This window comes from Poecile atricapillus, chromosome 5, assembly GCF_030490865.1.
Source record: "Poecile atricapillus isolate bPoeAtr1 chromosome 5, bPoeAtr1.hap1, whole genome shotgun sequence".
NCBI classification, from domain to species: Eukaryota; Metazoa; Chordata; class Aves; order Passeriformes; family Paridae; genus Poecile; species Poecile atricapillus.
In genome coordinates, this window is record NC_081253.1 from 32,961,246 (window position 1) to 32,978,683 (window position 17,438).

At 38.0% G+C, this 17,438-nt stretch overlaps 1 protein-coding gene across 7 annotated transcripts in view; it reads left to right on the plus strand.

Annotated features, from left to right (window-relative positions):
* PCNT (pericentrin) overlaps positions 1-17,438 on the plus strand; it is a 73,728-nt gene that overhangs the window by 41,196 nt on the left and 15,094 nt on the right. For 5 of the 7 annotated variants that reach the window (XM_058839494.1, XM_058839491.1, XM_058839495.1 and 2 more), the window contains 11 exons: positions 1,485-1,714; positions 2,153-2,272; positions 2,813-2,833; positions 4,970-5,197; positions 8,235-8,405; positions 9,221-9,373; positions 9,783-9,953; positions 10,215-11,183; positions 13,165-13,689; positions 14,360-14,456; positions 14,904-15,058. In XM_058839494.1, the coding sequence (XP_058695477.1) occupies positions 1,485-1,714; positions 2,153-2,272; positions 2,813-2,833; positions 4,970-5,197; positions 8,235-8,405; positions 9,221-9,373; positions 9,783-9,953; positions 10,215-11,183; positions 13,165-13,689; positions 14,360-14,456; positions 14,904-15,058 (2,840 nt within the window). The remainder of the gene's footprint in view (positions 1-1,484; positions 1,715-2,152; positions 2,273-2,812; positions 2,834-4,969; positions 5,198-8,234; positions 8,406-9,220; positions 9,374-9,782; positions 9,954-10,214; positions 11,184-13,164; positions 13,690-14,359; positions 14,457-14,903; positions 15,059-17,438) is intronic. The other 2 variants (XM_058839490.1, XM_058839497.1) reach the window with 2 other exon arrangements.

Here is a 17,438-nt window from a genome sequence, read left to right on the forward strand (position 1 = left end):
ATATATATATATTATACATTATATGTACAATAGAGCTCCAAGGGGATTGAGAGAGAAATTAGGGGAGAGTCTTCATGCATTCTGCCAGAGCCTGAGTACATCCACAACCAAATAAACTTGTGATTATTTATTGTGGTTATTTAAAAATAAAATAAAAAGTAGGAAGTGTGGCACAGTGATTGCACTGTGGTTATTACGTAGGCTATAATTAGTGCTTGGAGTGAAATGTAGTTGGAGTGTAGCTGTAATCCATAACAGGATTGCTGTGGAGCTTGAGAGCTCATGTAGTCAATGCTTTTGTCCCAAACTTCCTTGATTCTCTTTGTCTGGCTTTTTTTGATTTTCAGAACCAGAGAATTCACATTGACACATCCACTCTTGACATTGTTTTCCATTATCCTCATTGTAGTGACATTTTCCCCAATGTGTAGTGTACATGTTGTTGCATTATTCCAAGCCTGTTTCACTTGCTCTTTTATATGTGAACATAGAAATTTTCATGATTTTTTGCTTGGCATCAAGGGTCTAGAAATGTCATTAAATATCTGTGGATAATAAAGTCGTAGAAAAAATGTTGTAGGTAGGCTGTGGTAGCAAAGATTTGTAAGAGCAGCTTGTAATGACATTAAGTCAGAAATCACATACCATGAATTAGTTATACTTCAAAAGGGAATTTTGAAGAAATTGGGCTGGGTGATTTCTTAAGGTCCTTGTTGGATCACAGACTTACCTTTAACCTGTGACAAAAACATTTGAGGTGAATAATAGAAAAGTAATAATTTGAAAAGTAAAATCATGAGCTCTTGCAGGACCTTGCTTTGAAACAAAATAGACAGAATTCTTTTCATTCTCAGTTTACTAACTATATTCATATTAAAGTAGCTTTTCTACAAGAGTGTTCTTGGTAACTTAAATAATAACTCTTGATAACTTAAATAATTTCAGCTATGTACATTTCCCTTTTTGGTATTTCTTTTGCAGTCTGCATAAGGAAAATATGTGCCATTTTCTTTCCTTTGTAACCTCAGAACTGGACTGATTTTCTGTAAGCATGATTTTTCTCTGGGTTTTAATCCCCACTCAGGTTCAGAGAAATACAGTAACTTAGTTTTTTCCTAGCAGCTGGTTTCAGAGTCAGGCTGGGCACCAGTGGCCACTAGAAAGATGGGACTGGGTGCTGACTCACCAGCATGGCACAAGGCAGGATTAATGGAGAAATTAGCTCAAGACTGATATTGGATGACTAAGGAGGATCTTGGCATGAGAGTTTAGAGGAACTGAGAATTCTGAATTGGATGGCTTGATTAAGGAGATACTTGGATTTAGGGTGGGGCAGTGTAGGATGTCTCCTAGAGCCCACCTCAGGAATAAATATTTTTCTTTGCTTTGATGCTGTCCAAAATATCCAAATTTAGTTTCATCTGAAACACTTGACTTTTATAGCCTTCACTGACAGCTTTTATTATTTTTGTGTTCTTAATCAGGTCTACTCAAGGAAGTAGAATTTTTGTCAAAGGAGAAACTTGAGCTTCAGTGTCAGGCAGAAAAAGACCATTCCAACTTACGCTCTCAGATGAAAGTTTTGGAGGTGGAACTGGAAGAGCAGCTGTGCAGTAACCAAGACCTGGCTACAAAGTTACTGGAGGTTGCTGAATTAAAACAGCAAATTGAAGTTCTTGAAAAACAGCTTAAAAATCAGCGGCAGTTCATGGATGTAAGTAAGAGACCACATTTTCATGGGTTTGGAAGTGATAAATTCTCATCTTGGCTTGAGACATGGAAGGTGGTTCCCAAAGTGAGTGGGCTATTTTCAGTTTTGGTTGAAATTAAGACCTGGGTGTTCTAGTCTTACGAAAGAGAAAAAAAGTAGAATTTTCAATTCATTTTTTGTAACATTGCAGGGTAATTTTTCCTTTTTATTAAATGATAATTGTAGTTTATATGTATGTTGCCATCAAAAAGGTGCTATTTTTTTTTTTTCTCTCTAATTGTAGATATGCTTTCAGGACTACTGGAAGGTAGTCTTGATTAATTATTAGTCATCAGTTAATTATTTTTTAAATTAACAGTTTCTTCACCACAATTATTCTTGTACTCAAGATTGTAATGAAATCTTAAAAAATATTTTGATTCTCTCTGGTTGCGTTTACAGGAACAAGCCATAGAAAGGGAACATGAACGCGATGATTTTCAGCAGGAAATTCAGAAATTGGAAGAACAGTTAAAACTGTCAGCAAAATCACAGACTTCAGGACAGTCCAGAGAGCATAGGGTGAGTAAAATCAGACTTGGTGGCCAATGGAGTTTATTACAATTAAATACCGAAATTGTATGGTTTTGGGGGTCTGGTTCTTGGGAGACTTTTTTTCCTCTGTTAGCCAGAGATCAGATTTTTCCCCAGCTGAATGAACTATATTTAAGCAATGAGAGTGCATTATATTATTTGTTACAAAGATGGAAAGAACTGTTGCATGTGCTTTACAGTAAAGTTTCTGAGTCTGGTTTAAAGGAACCTCTGAGTCTGGCTTTAATGAACCAAGGAGGACAACACTACAGACACTCCGCTCTAAAAAGCACATCTGAGAAACTATTTCTGGGTTCTAAATGTGTTTATTTTTTCCACCTAAACAATTGAAATAGACATGTTCTTTGTCTGCATGCCTCATCCTATTTAAGTTTATAAATGAGTCTTTGTTTACACATTTTTGTTTGCTTGATGCTTGGCTTCAAAGATTAACTTTTGCTTTTTTTTTCCCTTTCGATTGGTTATTTTTTTGTTTTGTTTTTTTCCACATAAATGAACATTATACAGAACTATGAATTGATTCTACAGGTATGGAAAACAGCATGAATGTCTCTTAACTTTTCTTTCCTTTTTCTTTCAATACTTTCTAGATGTGCTTTAGCTTTTTTCCTCTTCTTGATATGCCAAGGCATGACTCAGTATGACTTGGAGCTAAGGATATAGGTTTTAGGGTGGCAGAAATCTTGCAGGGAATGAAGAACTGCTTTCAATGTAATTTTCTGTACATAAGTAATTAGCTCTCCTGGCTTATTGCTCAGAGGTGTTGCAGGCAGTTATTCACTGAAACAGCCTCTTGTTATAAAAGGAGAAGTTGAGGTTTGGAGCATGAAACAAAGATACTGGAATAGTGATGATAAAACTGTGCCCTAGCCTTCAGCTTTTGTTTGTGGCCTGGCTCTTACCAAAACTGGTAGTTATTTTTAATTTAATTTAATTTTAATAGTTAATTTAATTTCCATCTGCCTATTTATGTATAGTTATGGAATTGTGTGCCTCAGTGTTAGGAGGTGCAATCCTTACCTTTGATATGAACGAATTTCCAGTGTATGAATTTTCCATGCTGGAGGCCATAGCTGAAAAAATTAACACTGTAGCTTTGCAACCTCTCTCAGAAAGGATGAAAACTTACTTGGAGAAAAACCCACAAGGATGGTAACTAGGCAAGTGACATTTGTGGATAGAGTGAGGTATGCAGGCATTCTGTGCCAGGAAATGTCAGCATTTGTTCAGTTGTTTGTTTAATGCAGCTGTAACATCAGTAACTGCTTAACTCACTCTAAACCAAATCATCTCAAGTGAACTGATTTCTGCATGTAGCAGTTCTAACAGGTTTCCCCCTCTGGTGTTTACTAGGTACAGGGTATGTGTAAGCGGGATAATTTTTGAAGAGTGCTGACTGATTCTTGGGAGCTGCAGTGTGCACTGTGAGAGTGGAGGTTATGTAGAAGTGTTTTCTTAGCTACAGTATCACAGCACTAGCTCTCTAGCAATGTGGTGTTAAAAACACGCTTTTTATGTCTGAAGTGTCATAGTTTGGGGATTCTGTTGCCAAAATTTTGCAGCATTAGAAAGATTAGACTTCTGGAAGATTTTTCTATACCCAAAAACTTCACTGTAAGACCTGTGTTATGGTTAGCAGTGCTTAGTTGCTGATGAGATGAGAGGGGAGTAAGATACATACACAGTCAAGGGAAGGTTTATGCCTGTAAGCAGCTTGAAAATGTAATGTTCATAACTTCTGGTTTTCTTAACCAGTCTCCTACATTCTCCCTGCTTATTAATTTGACTCCTCTGTTTGCTCGAGCATATCTTCCTGCTTTAGTAAAATCTGCACAATACTTTGAAGATATAAAGATCTATGTTAATGCAAAGAATTTTTATTTCATAATGTTGAAGTGGGATTTACATCAATTCAGACACTTCTTGATGAACAAAACATTTATTTTGTAAAATCCCATTTTCCTTGCTCATGGGTATTGACCAAATTACTTTGCCATTCCCACTGCTTTCCTGCCTGAGCTTGCTTTCACTATGCTAAATGACTTTATCACACCCTGAGATAGTCTGTCTGTCACACCAAAGCTCCTAGCCTTGCCTTCACCTTGATTACTGGGATGAATGAATGACTGTTTTCCTGCAGCTAAAATTCAAAATTTGTATCCTCTTCATATTTGATTGTTGGAAAGAGAAGTACCTGTTGTCCTATGTTGACTCCTGGGAATCTCTGACTGCATATTTATCCTTCAGTTCTTGGTATCTTCCTTTAAACTGGAATTCCTTGGAATATTGGAAGAGAGTTCTGAGGGTTCATAGTCCAATGCTATTATGAATAACTCATGTGATCTTGATGGATCTGTAATCTCATAACCAACTAACCCTGTCACCAAAAGGCTTCTTTGAGAGTTTGCCTTCATCTAGTACTTTGAGAGTACTGCAGATGTTGAGAGACTAATCAAACTAAGAGCTGCTGCATTTGGAAAACAAGATTTCAGAAAAAAAGCTAACTCTTCCTACTTTCTATATTTAGTTTTATTTTCACCTGGGATTTTAGCACCACTTTAATCCATAGTAAAATTTGCTTTAATGTGAAATGATTCTTGCTTTCAACTGGCAGGAAATTTGTTCATATTGTCTGAATATCTGTATGCTATGATCTCTATGTAGGTAGAATCTTTGCAAGCAGAAATAAAAGAGAAGATGGATGATTACAATAAACTGTTACTAGAAAAGGAGCGAAAACACCAAGAAATTGCAGCTCGTGATACAGAGATAGAAAAACTGGTGGCACAGATCCAAGAGCTGAAGCTCAGTGGTGCTGAGGTCTCAAAGACAGTACACAGCTTGGAACAACAGCTACAGAAAATGAAGAAAGTGGAAACTGAGCTGAAACAGGTAATTTTTAAGTCCTTATTTAAATGGGATTTGCATTACATGACAGTGGCTCTGTGGGGATTGTCAGTAGTGTTTACGACTGTCTGGCACCCAGTGGTGAGTTAAACTGGTGTATTAATGGCACATATCACAGCCAGAGTTTTAAATAATTTCTGGTTCTACAAACTCTAAGTCCATTATAAAGGCTTAAGTACTACTTGTAAGTAGTATGTACTTTAGATATTACTTATAAGACTTAAGTAAGACTTATTCAAAGTCCTACTATGGAGGCTGCTTTTGACAGTTGTCATGTTTGCTGGTTCAGAGCTGCTCTTGTGCTTGTCTAGAAGTTTCTGAGAAGGTGATGTTACTGAATATCAAACACTGAGGGTCTTCAATAAGTACCTGTATTTAAAATCAAATTATCTTAATCTGTAGCCCTTGTTGCTCTGTGTCTGAAGCCAGATCTGTTTGCTACAGTCCAAAACTTCTACCAGTTTGTTACTACTACAGAGGTAATCACAGCCTACAGTTAAGAATTACAATCCATGTAGCAAATGTTACTAAACATCTGAGTAACTTTTTCTGCCATCTGAAACTGAATGTTCAGTGTCCTCCCAATAATCTTCCATGGTTGAGTATTGTTTAAAGCTTTGTGGAGATCTTGTTGTGTACAGTTTTGTAAGAGGTTTTAAGAAGGTGGAGTCAGACTAGAAGGTGCAAATGAAAGGATGAGAAGATATGCATATAAACAAAGGAAATTCCAATTAAATGGAAGGGGGAAGTGTTCACACTGGGGGCAGGCACTCCTTAAAGGAAGCTCAGAGTGGCGGTGGTGTCTCTGACTGGGAGCTACAAGAATTGCTTTGAGTCAGAGAACTCTAAAGACCTTTCTGAGCTTAATTTTTTCTGTGGTTTTATCCAAACATAAAAAGCCATGCCCATTTACTCTCTGTCTGCCTCAGAGTGGATGGAGACTGTGGTGCTGCTTGGTGTTGGCAAATTGCTCTTTCCTCTGGAATACTGGCTTGCTGTTAAACAGGCTTTCTCTCTCCATGTGAATTCAGAATATTCTTTTGGTTGTGTGAATGTCCCCATCAATTGGTGTTTTGTAAATATCTTAAATAAATAAACTCAGACACTTTTGAGTTTGGTTTTTCTTTTTTTTTTTTTTTTTCCCAGAAACTAATTCATCCAATCTAAACAAGCTTGTACTATTCAGTTTGCCATGTGAAAACACTGTAATAGCTTGTCTTGAAGCAATTTTGTGCAGTAAATAAGTTCCAATGGAGCTCTAAGAACAATTACATGTCATGGCATTTTTCTGCAAAAGTACACTTGATGTGAATGGTAATTGCAGAGTTTTATTGTCCCCCATATTCCAACATATGAAAAATGCATGTATTGCAGGTGATGGAGAAATAAGAAATAGGTCTGGAAATAGAATGTCTTGAATATAGAACAGTTTGTGAGGAATACTGAATAAAGTCACAACTAATAGGTTCATTTGGCCCTACTGATGTGCATGGAGCAGGTCTTTGTTCTATCCTGCCCCAGTTCCTTCCAGTGGTTCAAGTTGTTGATATGTAACATTGAAGCTCCTGGGTAGGGTTGTGTTGGGAGGATCGTTCGTCCTTTTGCTTGAGACCTAAGAAGTGGGGCTAATTTAGGGAGTCTGCTCTCCTGTGGATTTTGGGATTCATGGAAGAAGACACCACATTAGGCTGTATGTGAATGACCACCCAGAAAGTACAGTGGAGGTATATTATATAAAGCCCTGATTTTTGCCTAGTTTGCCACTTGATTTTGCCGAGCTGCTGTAGCAACCTCAGGATATGGCAACTGGAGAATGCCAGGAGGAACTGAACTCCTGTGTGCAGAGCTGAACTGACACTGCACACTTACAGCTTTGCTGTCCAGGAAAGGCAGGGCAGCCCACTTCTGCAGTGGTCAGGATTGCACAGTGTTGCTGAAGGGTTTAGGTCAGTGATCACTGTGGTTTGGGTAATGTTTTTAGTTGATAAAAACCAAAAAAGGCTCTGCTGTTGCTTGGGGTTTGGTTTGATTTTGTGTGTCCTTTTCTGAGGCATTGCCAGAGGGACTGGTTGATATCACAGGTTTCATGCAAGGGCAAGAAAAATTTCTGGTTTTCCTTTACCTTTTGATACTGTGGCACAGCATTAACTTTGCAATTTATTTTTATTTTTTTAATTGCTACTACTTTCAGTTTAGAATCAAAAGATGGTAGCTGTGTGCTCTGAGTCTTAAATCTCTTGAACTAGAGAAAAGATGGTAAAATTTATGTATGCTTTTACAAATCAAGTCTAAAATAACCTATTAAAGATATGTGCATTAAACTATGGGCAGAGTAAGTGCTGAACAGCAGAGGCAATTACTGCCTTAGGTTTCTTATCAAGATTTCCTTTACTGTATTAAGTACAGATATGTATGCTTATTGTTTGGACAGTTCCCAGGTGAACCTTTCCTCCTTGGACTGACTCAGCTCCTGAGAAGGACTGTGAGAGAAGGAGGATCAAAAACCAATTTTTTAGAAATAAAATAAGCTATGATAGCTTAGCAGATCACAGGTTGGACAAACTCAGTGCTGTTTTATCACGTTCTGACTGAACTTGATGTATTTGTGAGTAGGTTTTGACCTACCCAGAACTCTTCATTTCTTAAATTGTGTCCATCTATCAAATTTAGTTTGGCACATATATGGTACCATAATAAATTTGGAAATGGCTACAAGAACAAGATGTTATGTTCTTATACATATAAAATGCTATGTAACTGAGAAAGTATAATTTATCACTGAATGCTAAATTTTCACAAGTTGTTAAAATTGGATTACAAAAAATAAAGGGGTAAAAACCTATAATGAGCTAAAAACATTCAGTTGTTTTGAATGCCTATTTCTTTATAGCCCACTGGGATTATGTACTTCTTGTACTGGGTGTGTCAGGGTTGATGAAGTGTTTCAGCAAGACTGCTCTGGTTAAGGAGGTTTGTATATTGACAGCACTTAATTCTAACATGAAAAAAAAACATTTTTCAGGATAAAGAGGCATTGCAACAGCAGCAGTACAATAACCTGATCCAGATCTCTGCCCTGCAGTCTAAACTGGATGAAGCGAGGCACCGAGTGCCAGTGGATGGCAGTTCTGCCCTGCTGCTGAAGGAGCAGCTGCAGGCAGAGCAGGAAGCACTTCAGGTCAAGGACAGAGAGGTGAGAGCTTTGGGACAGCTCTACAGACTTTGAGTTGCTTTGGCCTCAAGCTTCCTATTCCTTGCTTTGTTCTTTGTGTCCATCTCCCTTCCTGCTGGAAACCATTTTGTGATGATTCATGTAACTTTTGAGACTGGTCAGTATCAGTTGTAAACTGATTTTCCTTTCCTTCCAAAGTTGAAGTAGGTACATAAGTTTTTGTTTGCAAGTGAGAGATAATTCCTTTAAGACCAGAAAGGGAAATTACCCTTGATGGTGTAATTTAACCCATTTTGAGAGAATGTTTGTGGTGAGTTTTTGTGTCAAGTTAAGAAGAAACAGAGAAATTACTCACAATATCTGGAACTCTTATTGGATTTACATGTATAAGTGCATACACAACCCCCACTGTATGTTTATATTATTATCTCATTTCTGGCTTCTGGGAGGACAAGGATGGTGTTTATATTGACTGCTTGTCATTGTTGCACATCAAATGCTAATATGTCTCATATTGTTACATCAAATGACGTCAGTCAAGCCTTGATCACTCACAATACAGATTAATGGATCTTTTGTGAACAGGTAGATTTTTTTAAAAAAGAAAACAGAAACCCACCTTTGCAGTACTTTGGTTTTGCAAGTGAGGAGCTGGAATACAAGCTTCTCACTCTTTTTATGTCTCAGGTGTTTAACTAATGCAGGCTAATTAGAGTTTAAATCATTGAATTTGCTGAAGTAATTTCTTGTGATCAAATAATACAATAAACGAAGTTTTTTCTTGGAGGACTTAATTGAAACAACTATGCTATCTAATTATTTTTATTTTTTTTTAGATTGCAAGCTTACTAGACCAGGTAGAACAATATAAAGATAACTTGAGCAAGAAAGATGAGGAGATATTGCAGCTGAAATTGCAATTAGAGATACAAAAAAACTTCAGTACTTCCAACATCATTGAGCTTCAGGCAGAGAATGCACACTTACAGGTAGGTTCCTCTAGCTTTAGTGCACTGCTTAAAATGTCAGAGACCTGCTTTCTTGAGTGTTGAGGTCTTCATCTCACAATGTTGTAATCAGATATTTGGGTTGTTTCTCTTGCTATCAGCATGTTGCATTACCTTTATAAGACTAAAGCCTCCCAGTATTCTAGATTCATGCTTGTAGCATTTTCTTCTACAGTGATTTGATTTAAACCAAAAGCTGAGGTGATTTTCTGGGTTGGGGCAGTCTAATATAGTAGTGCAAACCCAAAGAAGCTGTAGTTGTGTTCCTGAGCTTTTCACCATTTTAATAAAGAGGAGAATGTTTAAATAAACCCTCTAGTTCTGCTCTGCTGTTGGGTTGAGAGAGCAAGTATCAGTCCTTTCTAGTAAGGTTTTTGTGTTTTCTGTTCAGGAGGATCTAACAAAACTTGATGTGAAGCCAAGCAAGGACCTGGGAATCAGTGATTTCTCAGCTCTGTCATTACCACAAGCACTGCTTGAAGAAAAGAATCAAGAAATTGATCATTTGAATGAGCAGATGAAGAGACTTCAGCATGAACTGCAGAATGCTCTGGAGAATAAAGTAAGAGTGCTTACTCTATGCTCATTGCTTGATTTTTAGGGGAAGCAAGGTGTGCAGATCGTTATTGTAAATGAAATCTGTTTGATAATTCTCTCAGGAAAGTAGAGATTATTCTGAGAAATTACCAGCTGAAATGTATGGTTCTTCCTGCTGTTAAATGTGTGATTTAATGCCTGTGTGATTCAGAAGAGAAATATAAACTCTGTGTGCAATAATAATTGCCTACATAGAGTAGCATTCAGTCCTTATCCTTTTGCTTAGATTGCAGAAGACCAAAAGCCTGAAATTGAAGAACTGAGATCACTGGTTGAGCACCTTCGCCTTGACCAGGAGAGGCTGCGTAAGGACAAGGATGAAGAGGTGGAGCAACTCCATGAAGTAATTGAGAAGCTTCATAAAGAGCTGGCACAATTTGGACCAGTATGTCATGAAGATAGTGACAACCAGGTTTATTTCTATGAAGTTCCATTGGAAAAGTCAGTGGAAAACCTTCAGAATGAGTTGAAGGGACTGGTAGCTTGTCAAGGTGATGCTGATCCAAACAGAGGAAACGAATCAGTACTCTCCAAATTGAGAGAACTTCAGGAGGAACTGGAGCTTGTCTCAGCTTCTAAAGAAGCTCTGCAGCAGCAACTGGAAAAAACAGAATTGCAGCTTAGAACAGAAGTGGAAATTTTGGAGAAAAAATGCCAACAGTTGCAAGAGTCTTTAGAGCAGTCTGTTGCAGAGCTCACCTCCCTAAGAATCCAGCACCAGGCACTTCAGGAAGAATACAGTGTTTCCCAAACTCATTTGTCTCAGAAAGAGGCTGAGACAAAGATGATTACATCTCGAGTTCAAGAACTTGAAGATAAGGTGAGAGAAAGGGAAGCAGATATTCTAGAGAAAGAGATGCAAATTAAGACAATGGCAGATCAAAGAGAAGCTGATGTAACTGAGCTGCAGTACTTAACAGAAAAGGCAGTCGAGCTCCAAACAGAGCTGGAAAAGAGAGGTGCAAGTCAGGCACAAGATGTTTACAGTCTTCAGTTAGAAGTTTCTAGACTTGATTTCCAGGTGCAAGGACTGAATCAGAAAGAGGTAGCCCATCTGAAAGAAATCAAGGAACTGCAAGGGAGCACTGCAAAACTGAAAGGTGAAATCAAAGCCCATATGAAAGAGCTCGAAGCCTTACGATTGGAAAGAGCTGAAGTTCTTTCACAGTTGGAGTCTTCCAAGCTGGCAGAGCAAGTAGGTCATGAAGAGACTAAATTTCTCAATCCATTGTGGCAGAGTAAAATAAAAGATGTAGCCTTTAAAAATAGAATGCAGGAATTAAAAACAAATATTGATCAGTCATTTGGAGTATTGGCTTCCCCTACTGCTAAACTGGTACATTATTTGATTTTTAATAGTATTATTTGTTGTAGAGATGTTTTTAGAATAATCTATTTCTAGATTAATAGAATAAATACATTTTCCCCATTTTACTCTATTTTGCCTGTGAGAGTAGTTAGTAGGTGATATCCCTTCTTTCTTTTCCATCTGTAAGCTCTTCCCATCTCATTTTTTATCTCCTGATCTGTTGAGGATGGAGAGTGAGAGGGTGGGCATCTGCAAGCTGAGCAATGAGCTCACGGTGAGCTACCCAGACTGTTTGCAGTTCTTCATGGCTGTATTGGAGAACTACTAGAAAACACTTCATCATGTCTCCTTCTCTTTTCAGAAATTCTTTTTTACTGTAACTCCTTCTTGTAATTATTCTGAATCTTTTCTAGAACCATTTGCTCCAAGTAACCTAATCTCCTTAAATTCTTTTTTAAATCACTCAATTTTAGAAAGCAGTAGGACCCAGGTGACCCTTTTTTCAGGGAGCTGTAGAAATCTGTCATACACCAAGTTACTGTCTTTAAAGGCTGGCTCACAGAGGTGAAAAGTGCTAGTTAAGAGGGCTTATATGAAGTGTTTGAGTATACAGGAAAGGAGAAACATTCAGTGTCAGCTTATGTGGATTTTTCAGGGCCCTGCTTGGCAGTATGTTATAATAATCATCCAAGGTAGATGACTTATTTAAAGAAATGATAGGATAATTGTTATGTGAAATGACATGTTAATTTTTAAAGCAGAAATGGAGAGTGTAGCTATGCAAAACATGTGATCATTGCTGGTGTTTATATTTTTATATGCCTGGAAGTTCAAGTTTGGAGCAGTGCCATCATTGCCTGGGTGACACTATACATTCAGGGTCTGCCCCAGAAACCTCTCAGGAAAAGGAAATAGGTAGGAAAAGTGTTAAATGACCCATGCAGATTGATGTACTTCAGACCATGGAATGTGTCTGTACAAAGGCAGCAGATTTCCAGTCCAGTAGCTACGGGATCATGTTGTTTATACAGGTATGGATTGTCAGATCCCTGTTTGAAAAACAGAAGTAATTTAGGATCCAGTAAAGAGAAAACTGATAACATTTTGAAGGATATCAGGGAATGCTAGCATGCTGGGGGCAGTTAAATGATGTAAAAATCACTTTTCAAGTAGAAATTCAGCCTCTGAAAGGTTTAAATTGATGTTTATGTGTCAGTATATGTATTTCCATATTTAAGCGCTAGAAGTTTTTAAGTAGGCTGAGGAAAGATAATTACCAAAATTGAAGAATATGTTGAATCAAAGTAAAGAAACACCATGTCTTCAGGCATTCATTACTGTACTTTTACTATGGGTCTAGCTCATCCTAGTACTAGAAAATGTATGATACAGTATTCTTAAAGGAGCAAAGAATCCCTCCTGCAGTTATGCTTGGGTTCCAAAGTGGAAACAATGTGAAAATCAGGAAATGTATTAAAATGAAAGCTGAAAGAGCAGCAAAAAGAGTTAAATCCTGGCAGCTAGTACTAGGCTTAAAACAGATGATTAATGGGATAATTAACACAAAAGGATTAAGATGGTGGTCTAAAATGAGAGGGATAACAATTATTCACTGTATCTGACAACAGGTATGGAGGATGAAACAAAATTTCCATGTTGACAGGTTTAAAATAAACTTAAAAGGGCATTATTTAGACTCAGTCACAGAATCAGAGGTTAAATGAGTAACTTTATCTTAAAATTACTTAGATGAAGCGATTGAAGGAAAAATCAATCAATTCTAAAAGGTCTTTAAGTGCATGTTTCTCAGTTAGTAAAATCATACTCAAATTCCATTAAACAATTAATATGTGTTATTTCATTATAGGAAAAAGATGAAGTTATGTTTGACTTGACAATTGACAGCAAAAATCCAAAAATGCAGATTAAGCAATCGCAAGAAAAAATCTTGTGCCAGGAGTTGGACATGATCTGCAGCTCAGAAGGGGATCAAGATTTGAAAAAGCATTGCCAGCAAATGTTGGCAATTCATCAAACTCCTGATTCACCAAAACACAATTTGAACACAGACAAAGAGACTCCAAAAAATTTCCAGAATTTAATTGCAAGTATGTCTTCATGGGGCTCGCCTGAGATCATGAGAAAACAAGATATAAGCATGGAACTTCAGCCAGTGCTTCAGCTGACACCCTTCTCAGAAGCTGAAAACACAGATTTTCAAATTGTGCACACAAGGTCATCCCTGCAAGGAGATAATTCCATATCACTGGGATATTCTAACCTGGATGAAAATGGCAGTGGGGATGCAGCAGTGGGAGCAGATAGAAAATCCCCAGCTTTCTCTGAAAGTACCTATTCTGTTGATGATGATGAAGATATGGTGAAGTTTCTGGTAAGTGATATTTCATGTCTGATTTAATTTTTATTAAACAAGACTCCTCAGCCCTGTCCCCCTGGGATCATTGAGGGGCCACGGGCTCCAAGTAGTAGAAACCTACACAATGCTGGGAGTAGGTCCAGTGAAGTTCTGCATATACAATTATTAGTTCCTCTCTTACTGTGATAATAACTGATAAATTTGTGATAACACTTAATGTGTCAGTAATTGAGCTAAACCTGTAAAACCTTTGCTACCACAGTACTCAGTGCACTATAACAGCTCCCCACTTCAACAATCTGAAGAGGCTCTTTCAAAACTAGAGAATTGAGGCTTTTCCTTTTAATGGCAATATTTTATATATTGTCTGTGTTCTGTAATTTCACTGGAAGATAAAGTCTGTAGTTAAGAAAATTTATCTTTGGCTGTATATTTTTTTTGCCTTGCTTTGATGGGTAGTTAAATATAAATATATGTATCTTAAGACTATTAAAAGAGGAAAAAGTTGAGATGGAATGGCTTCCAGAGAGCACCAAGGTTGCATTAATCATGGTATTTGCCATCTCTAACACTTGGATCAAGTAGGCATTTGCTAAAATTCACACTATTAAAAAAGTTGTCATAAATGCAGAAACCAGCAGCTACATTCAGAAAACCAAAGTAACATGAAAAATTTATTCTCAAGCAGATGAGAGAAGCTGATAATCTGACTTTAACCCCTTCTGATATACAAGATGATGAAAGATCAAGAGCATCTGTGATGAGCGATGGGTGTGGCAGCAGTAAGTTGAACTTTGTAGATTATTTTTATCTTCAGTATTGAAACATGTTTTAATATGTTTCTCCCATTTTCTTTTGCTTGGGTAAAACGTGGGTCTTTTATTGGAAAGTTATGCCTTAGGCTGGTGGTTTTTTATTTAGAAACATACATGTATATGTATATATATCTATATTGTGCCTGCTTTTACCTTTTCATGTACATACAGGACAGAGGTAGGGGGTTTAAGTGAGTCCTGACTTAACTCAAACACTTTTCTCTGGTTCTAAAGGCAACTTAATGATTTTTAACTTGTTTAAGTTAGTTAAGATATCAACCAACCAACTCAATGTGACCCTGCATTCATATGAGCAGAAGAAATCATGATTATTTTTCAAGTGGTGGTTCTAGTTTCAAGTTCTTTCCATATTTATAACACTTTGTGGGGATGGGGGGTTGTTTCTTCCTTCAGATATCAGCTCAAATTTGGCAGCTAATCTAAAGCAGGAGCTACAAAGGTCAGATCACCTAGATGCCAATGTCATGGCTTATCTGAGATACCGGGAGATGATTCCAGATATTATGGAATCAATGAAAGAAAAGGAAATACTTTCACCAGAGATGAAGGTAATGTATGATTAATATGAGCATACCAGCCAATTAAAATTGGACAGCAAAAACAAAATGGTAATCTAAAGTAGCTGCTACATTTACACTGAGAACTGTTCTGTAACGGTTTAAACTTCAAGTTGATTATGATTCTTGTCTCTGCATCTCTTGTGACAATATTATTGACATTTGCTTGTACTTGCTAGAATTGAAGTAGTTTTTCTAGAACAACACTGGTGCTGTTTCAGAACGTGGGGGTACAAGGACTGATTATTCTGCTTTATGCTTTTGCCTTGGAGGCTTCAGAGAAGCTTGTTTCAGAGATAACCATAGCTGACTGACATCATGCACCTCTGCCTGTTCTTGTCATCCTGATGTGATGAAGAGCTCTGGAAGCACCATTGCAAGGTGTGCAGGGATAGGTCAGAGCCAGGTCAAGCAGCATGAGGAATATACAGAAGACTGAGCAGGGAGTGCTCACTCTAGTCAGTAAGGAAGGTTGAAGTATATGCCTAGAACTCTTTGGTTTGCTGAGCAAGCTCTCCATTTCAAAAATTCCAGCCACAGAAAGGGAGAGATTCTTACCTGTAAGAGAATACAGAAGGTTACAGTGAGTTCTCAAGTAATAAGAAGCTAGAAGAAATACCCTTCCTAGAAAGTGAATCCTGTCTCCTGGTATGCTTAGCAGGTTCCTTCAGCTAGCTCAGCACAGTGGAGGAAGACTTGTGCAAGGGGAAGGTAAGCCTTGAATTCAAACTCACTCAAGCTAACTGGCCCAGGTACCACACAAGATGAAGGAGACTGGGCCTTTATCACTGCTCAAGTGAAGGAAGCTCCTTCCCCCATCTATCTGCCATTGAGAGACATGATGCTCTAGGGTTGGAGATGGAAGAACACGTGTAATAACCGATGTGATCCAGGAAAAGCCAAACGTGCAAAGCTGATGAAATCATCTGCCAGCATTAGAACCAGTGCTACCAGAAAAGTACATCAGGTGTTAGTAATTGGAGATTCCTTACTGAGAGGCACTGAAGCACCCTCTTGCCATCGAGATACTTTCTCTAGAGAAGTTTGTTGCTTACCAGCAGCTTGTATTTGTGCTATCATTGAGGTTGCCAAATTGACTGAGCCCTACAGATTGTCACCTGTGTAGGGTCTAACAGCACTGTAACAGAACAGTTCAAAGGTTTGGGACCATGGGTGATAGCCTCTATCCTTCCAGTCAGAGGAAGGGGACCAGGATAGAGGTGAATCCATGGCTGTGCAGCTGGTGCAGTACTCAAGGTTTTCATTTTTATCATCATGGATTTACCTTTGAGAAGCCAGAAATGTTGGGAACTCATGGAATTCACCCAACCAAGTGGGACAAGAGTGTCTCCACCAGTAAGCTGGCCAAACCTATAAGGGAAGCTTTAAATTGGATGAGGAAGGGACTGGAGGAATGAAGTATCTCCTATTGTAAGAGAAGATCAGATTCAGGACCACCAGAGGAACCTGGACATAGTTAATTAATTCCATGGGACCCAAAGACATGGATCCCAGGGTTCTGAGGAAATTTTGCAGTTGCAATTGCCAAGCCACTCTCCATAATTTTTGACAAGTCACAGCAGTCAGATAAAGTCCCTAGTGGCTGGAGAAAAGGGAAACATAGCACCCATTTTTGAAAAGCTCAATAATGAGCACCCTGGAAACTACTGATCTTTCAGCCTCACTTCATTGCCCAGTAAGATCATGATACGGATTTGGCATAAGTACAAAACTTCTTGAGATGAGATGCTGGCACAGTGAGGTTGTGGACCCCCATTCAATCCATTCAAAATGAGATTGGAGGGGGCTTTGCACAACCTGAAATAATTGAACATGTTCCCTCTGCCTGTCACAGCAGAGTTGGACTAAATACGGTCTTGAAAGGTCTCTTCCAACTGAGAACCATTCTGTGTCTAAAAAATTCTGTGTCAGAGACTTCGTGGAAGAGGTGAATTTTGTTCTACCTTAAGAAACAGATTTTATTTTGATGCTGTTTTTGGTTGTTTTGTTTTTGTTTCTTTTGTGGAGCATGAATCTAGACTTTACTGGCTGTAAGATCTGGGTGCATATTCCAGTACTGAATGTTTAGTATGAACACTTTACTGTGCTTTTAATGTTAATGTTTACTAAAGGTTTTCATTGATTATTGAAGTAATTACTATTTTGATTCCAGTGACAGAAAAGCAACTCATGTTTGTTCTGAAGTTGTTTTTAAAAAAGTGCAAGGAAAGAATATAAAGAGTTAAATAAAAGTACTGTGTGTTGCTCAAGTGCGTAGCAGTGAGGAACAGCTCCATATGGAGGCTGCTGATGAGATGTGTTTAAGAAAGGGATTTAAATCCCCAGTGACCTTCTTGAAAAGAGGCCCAGA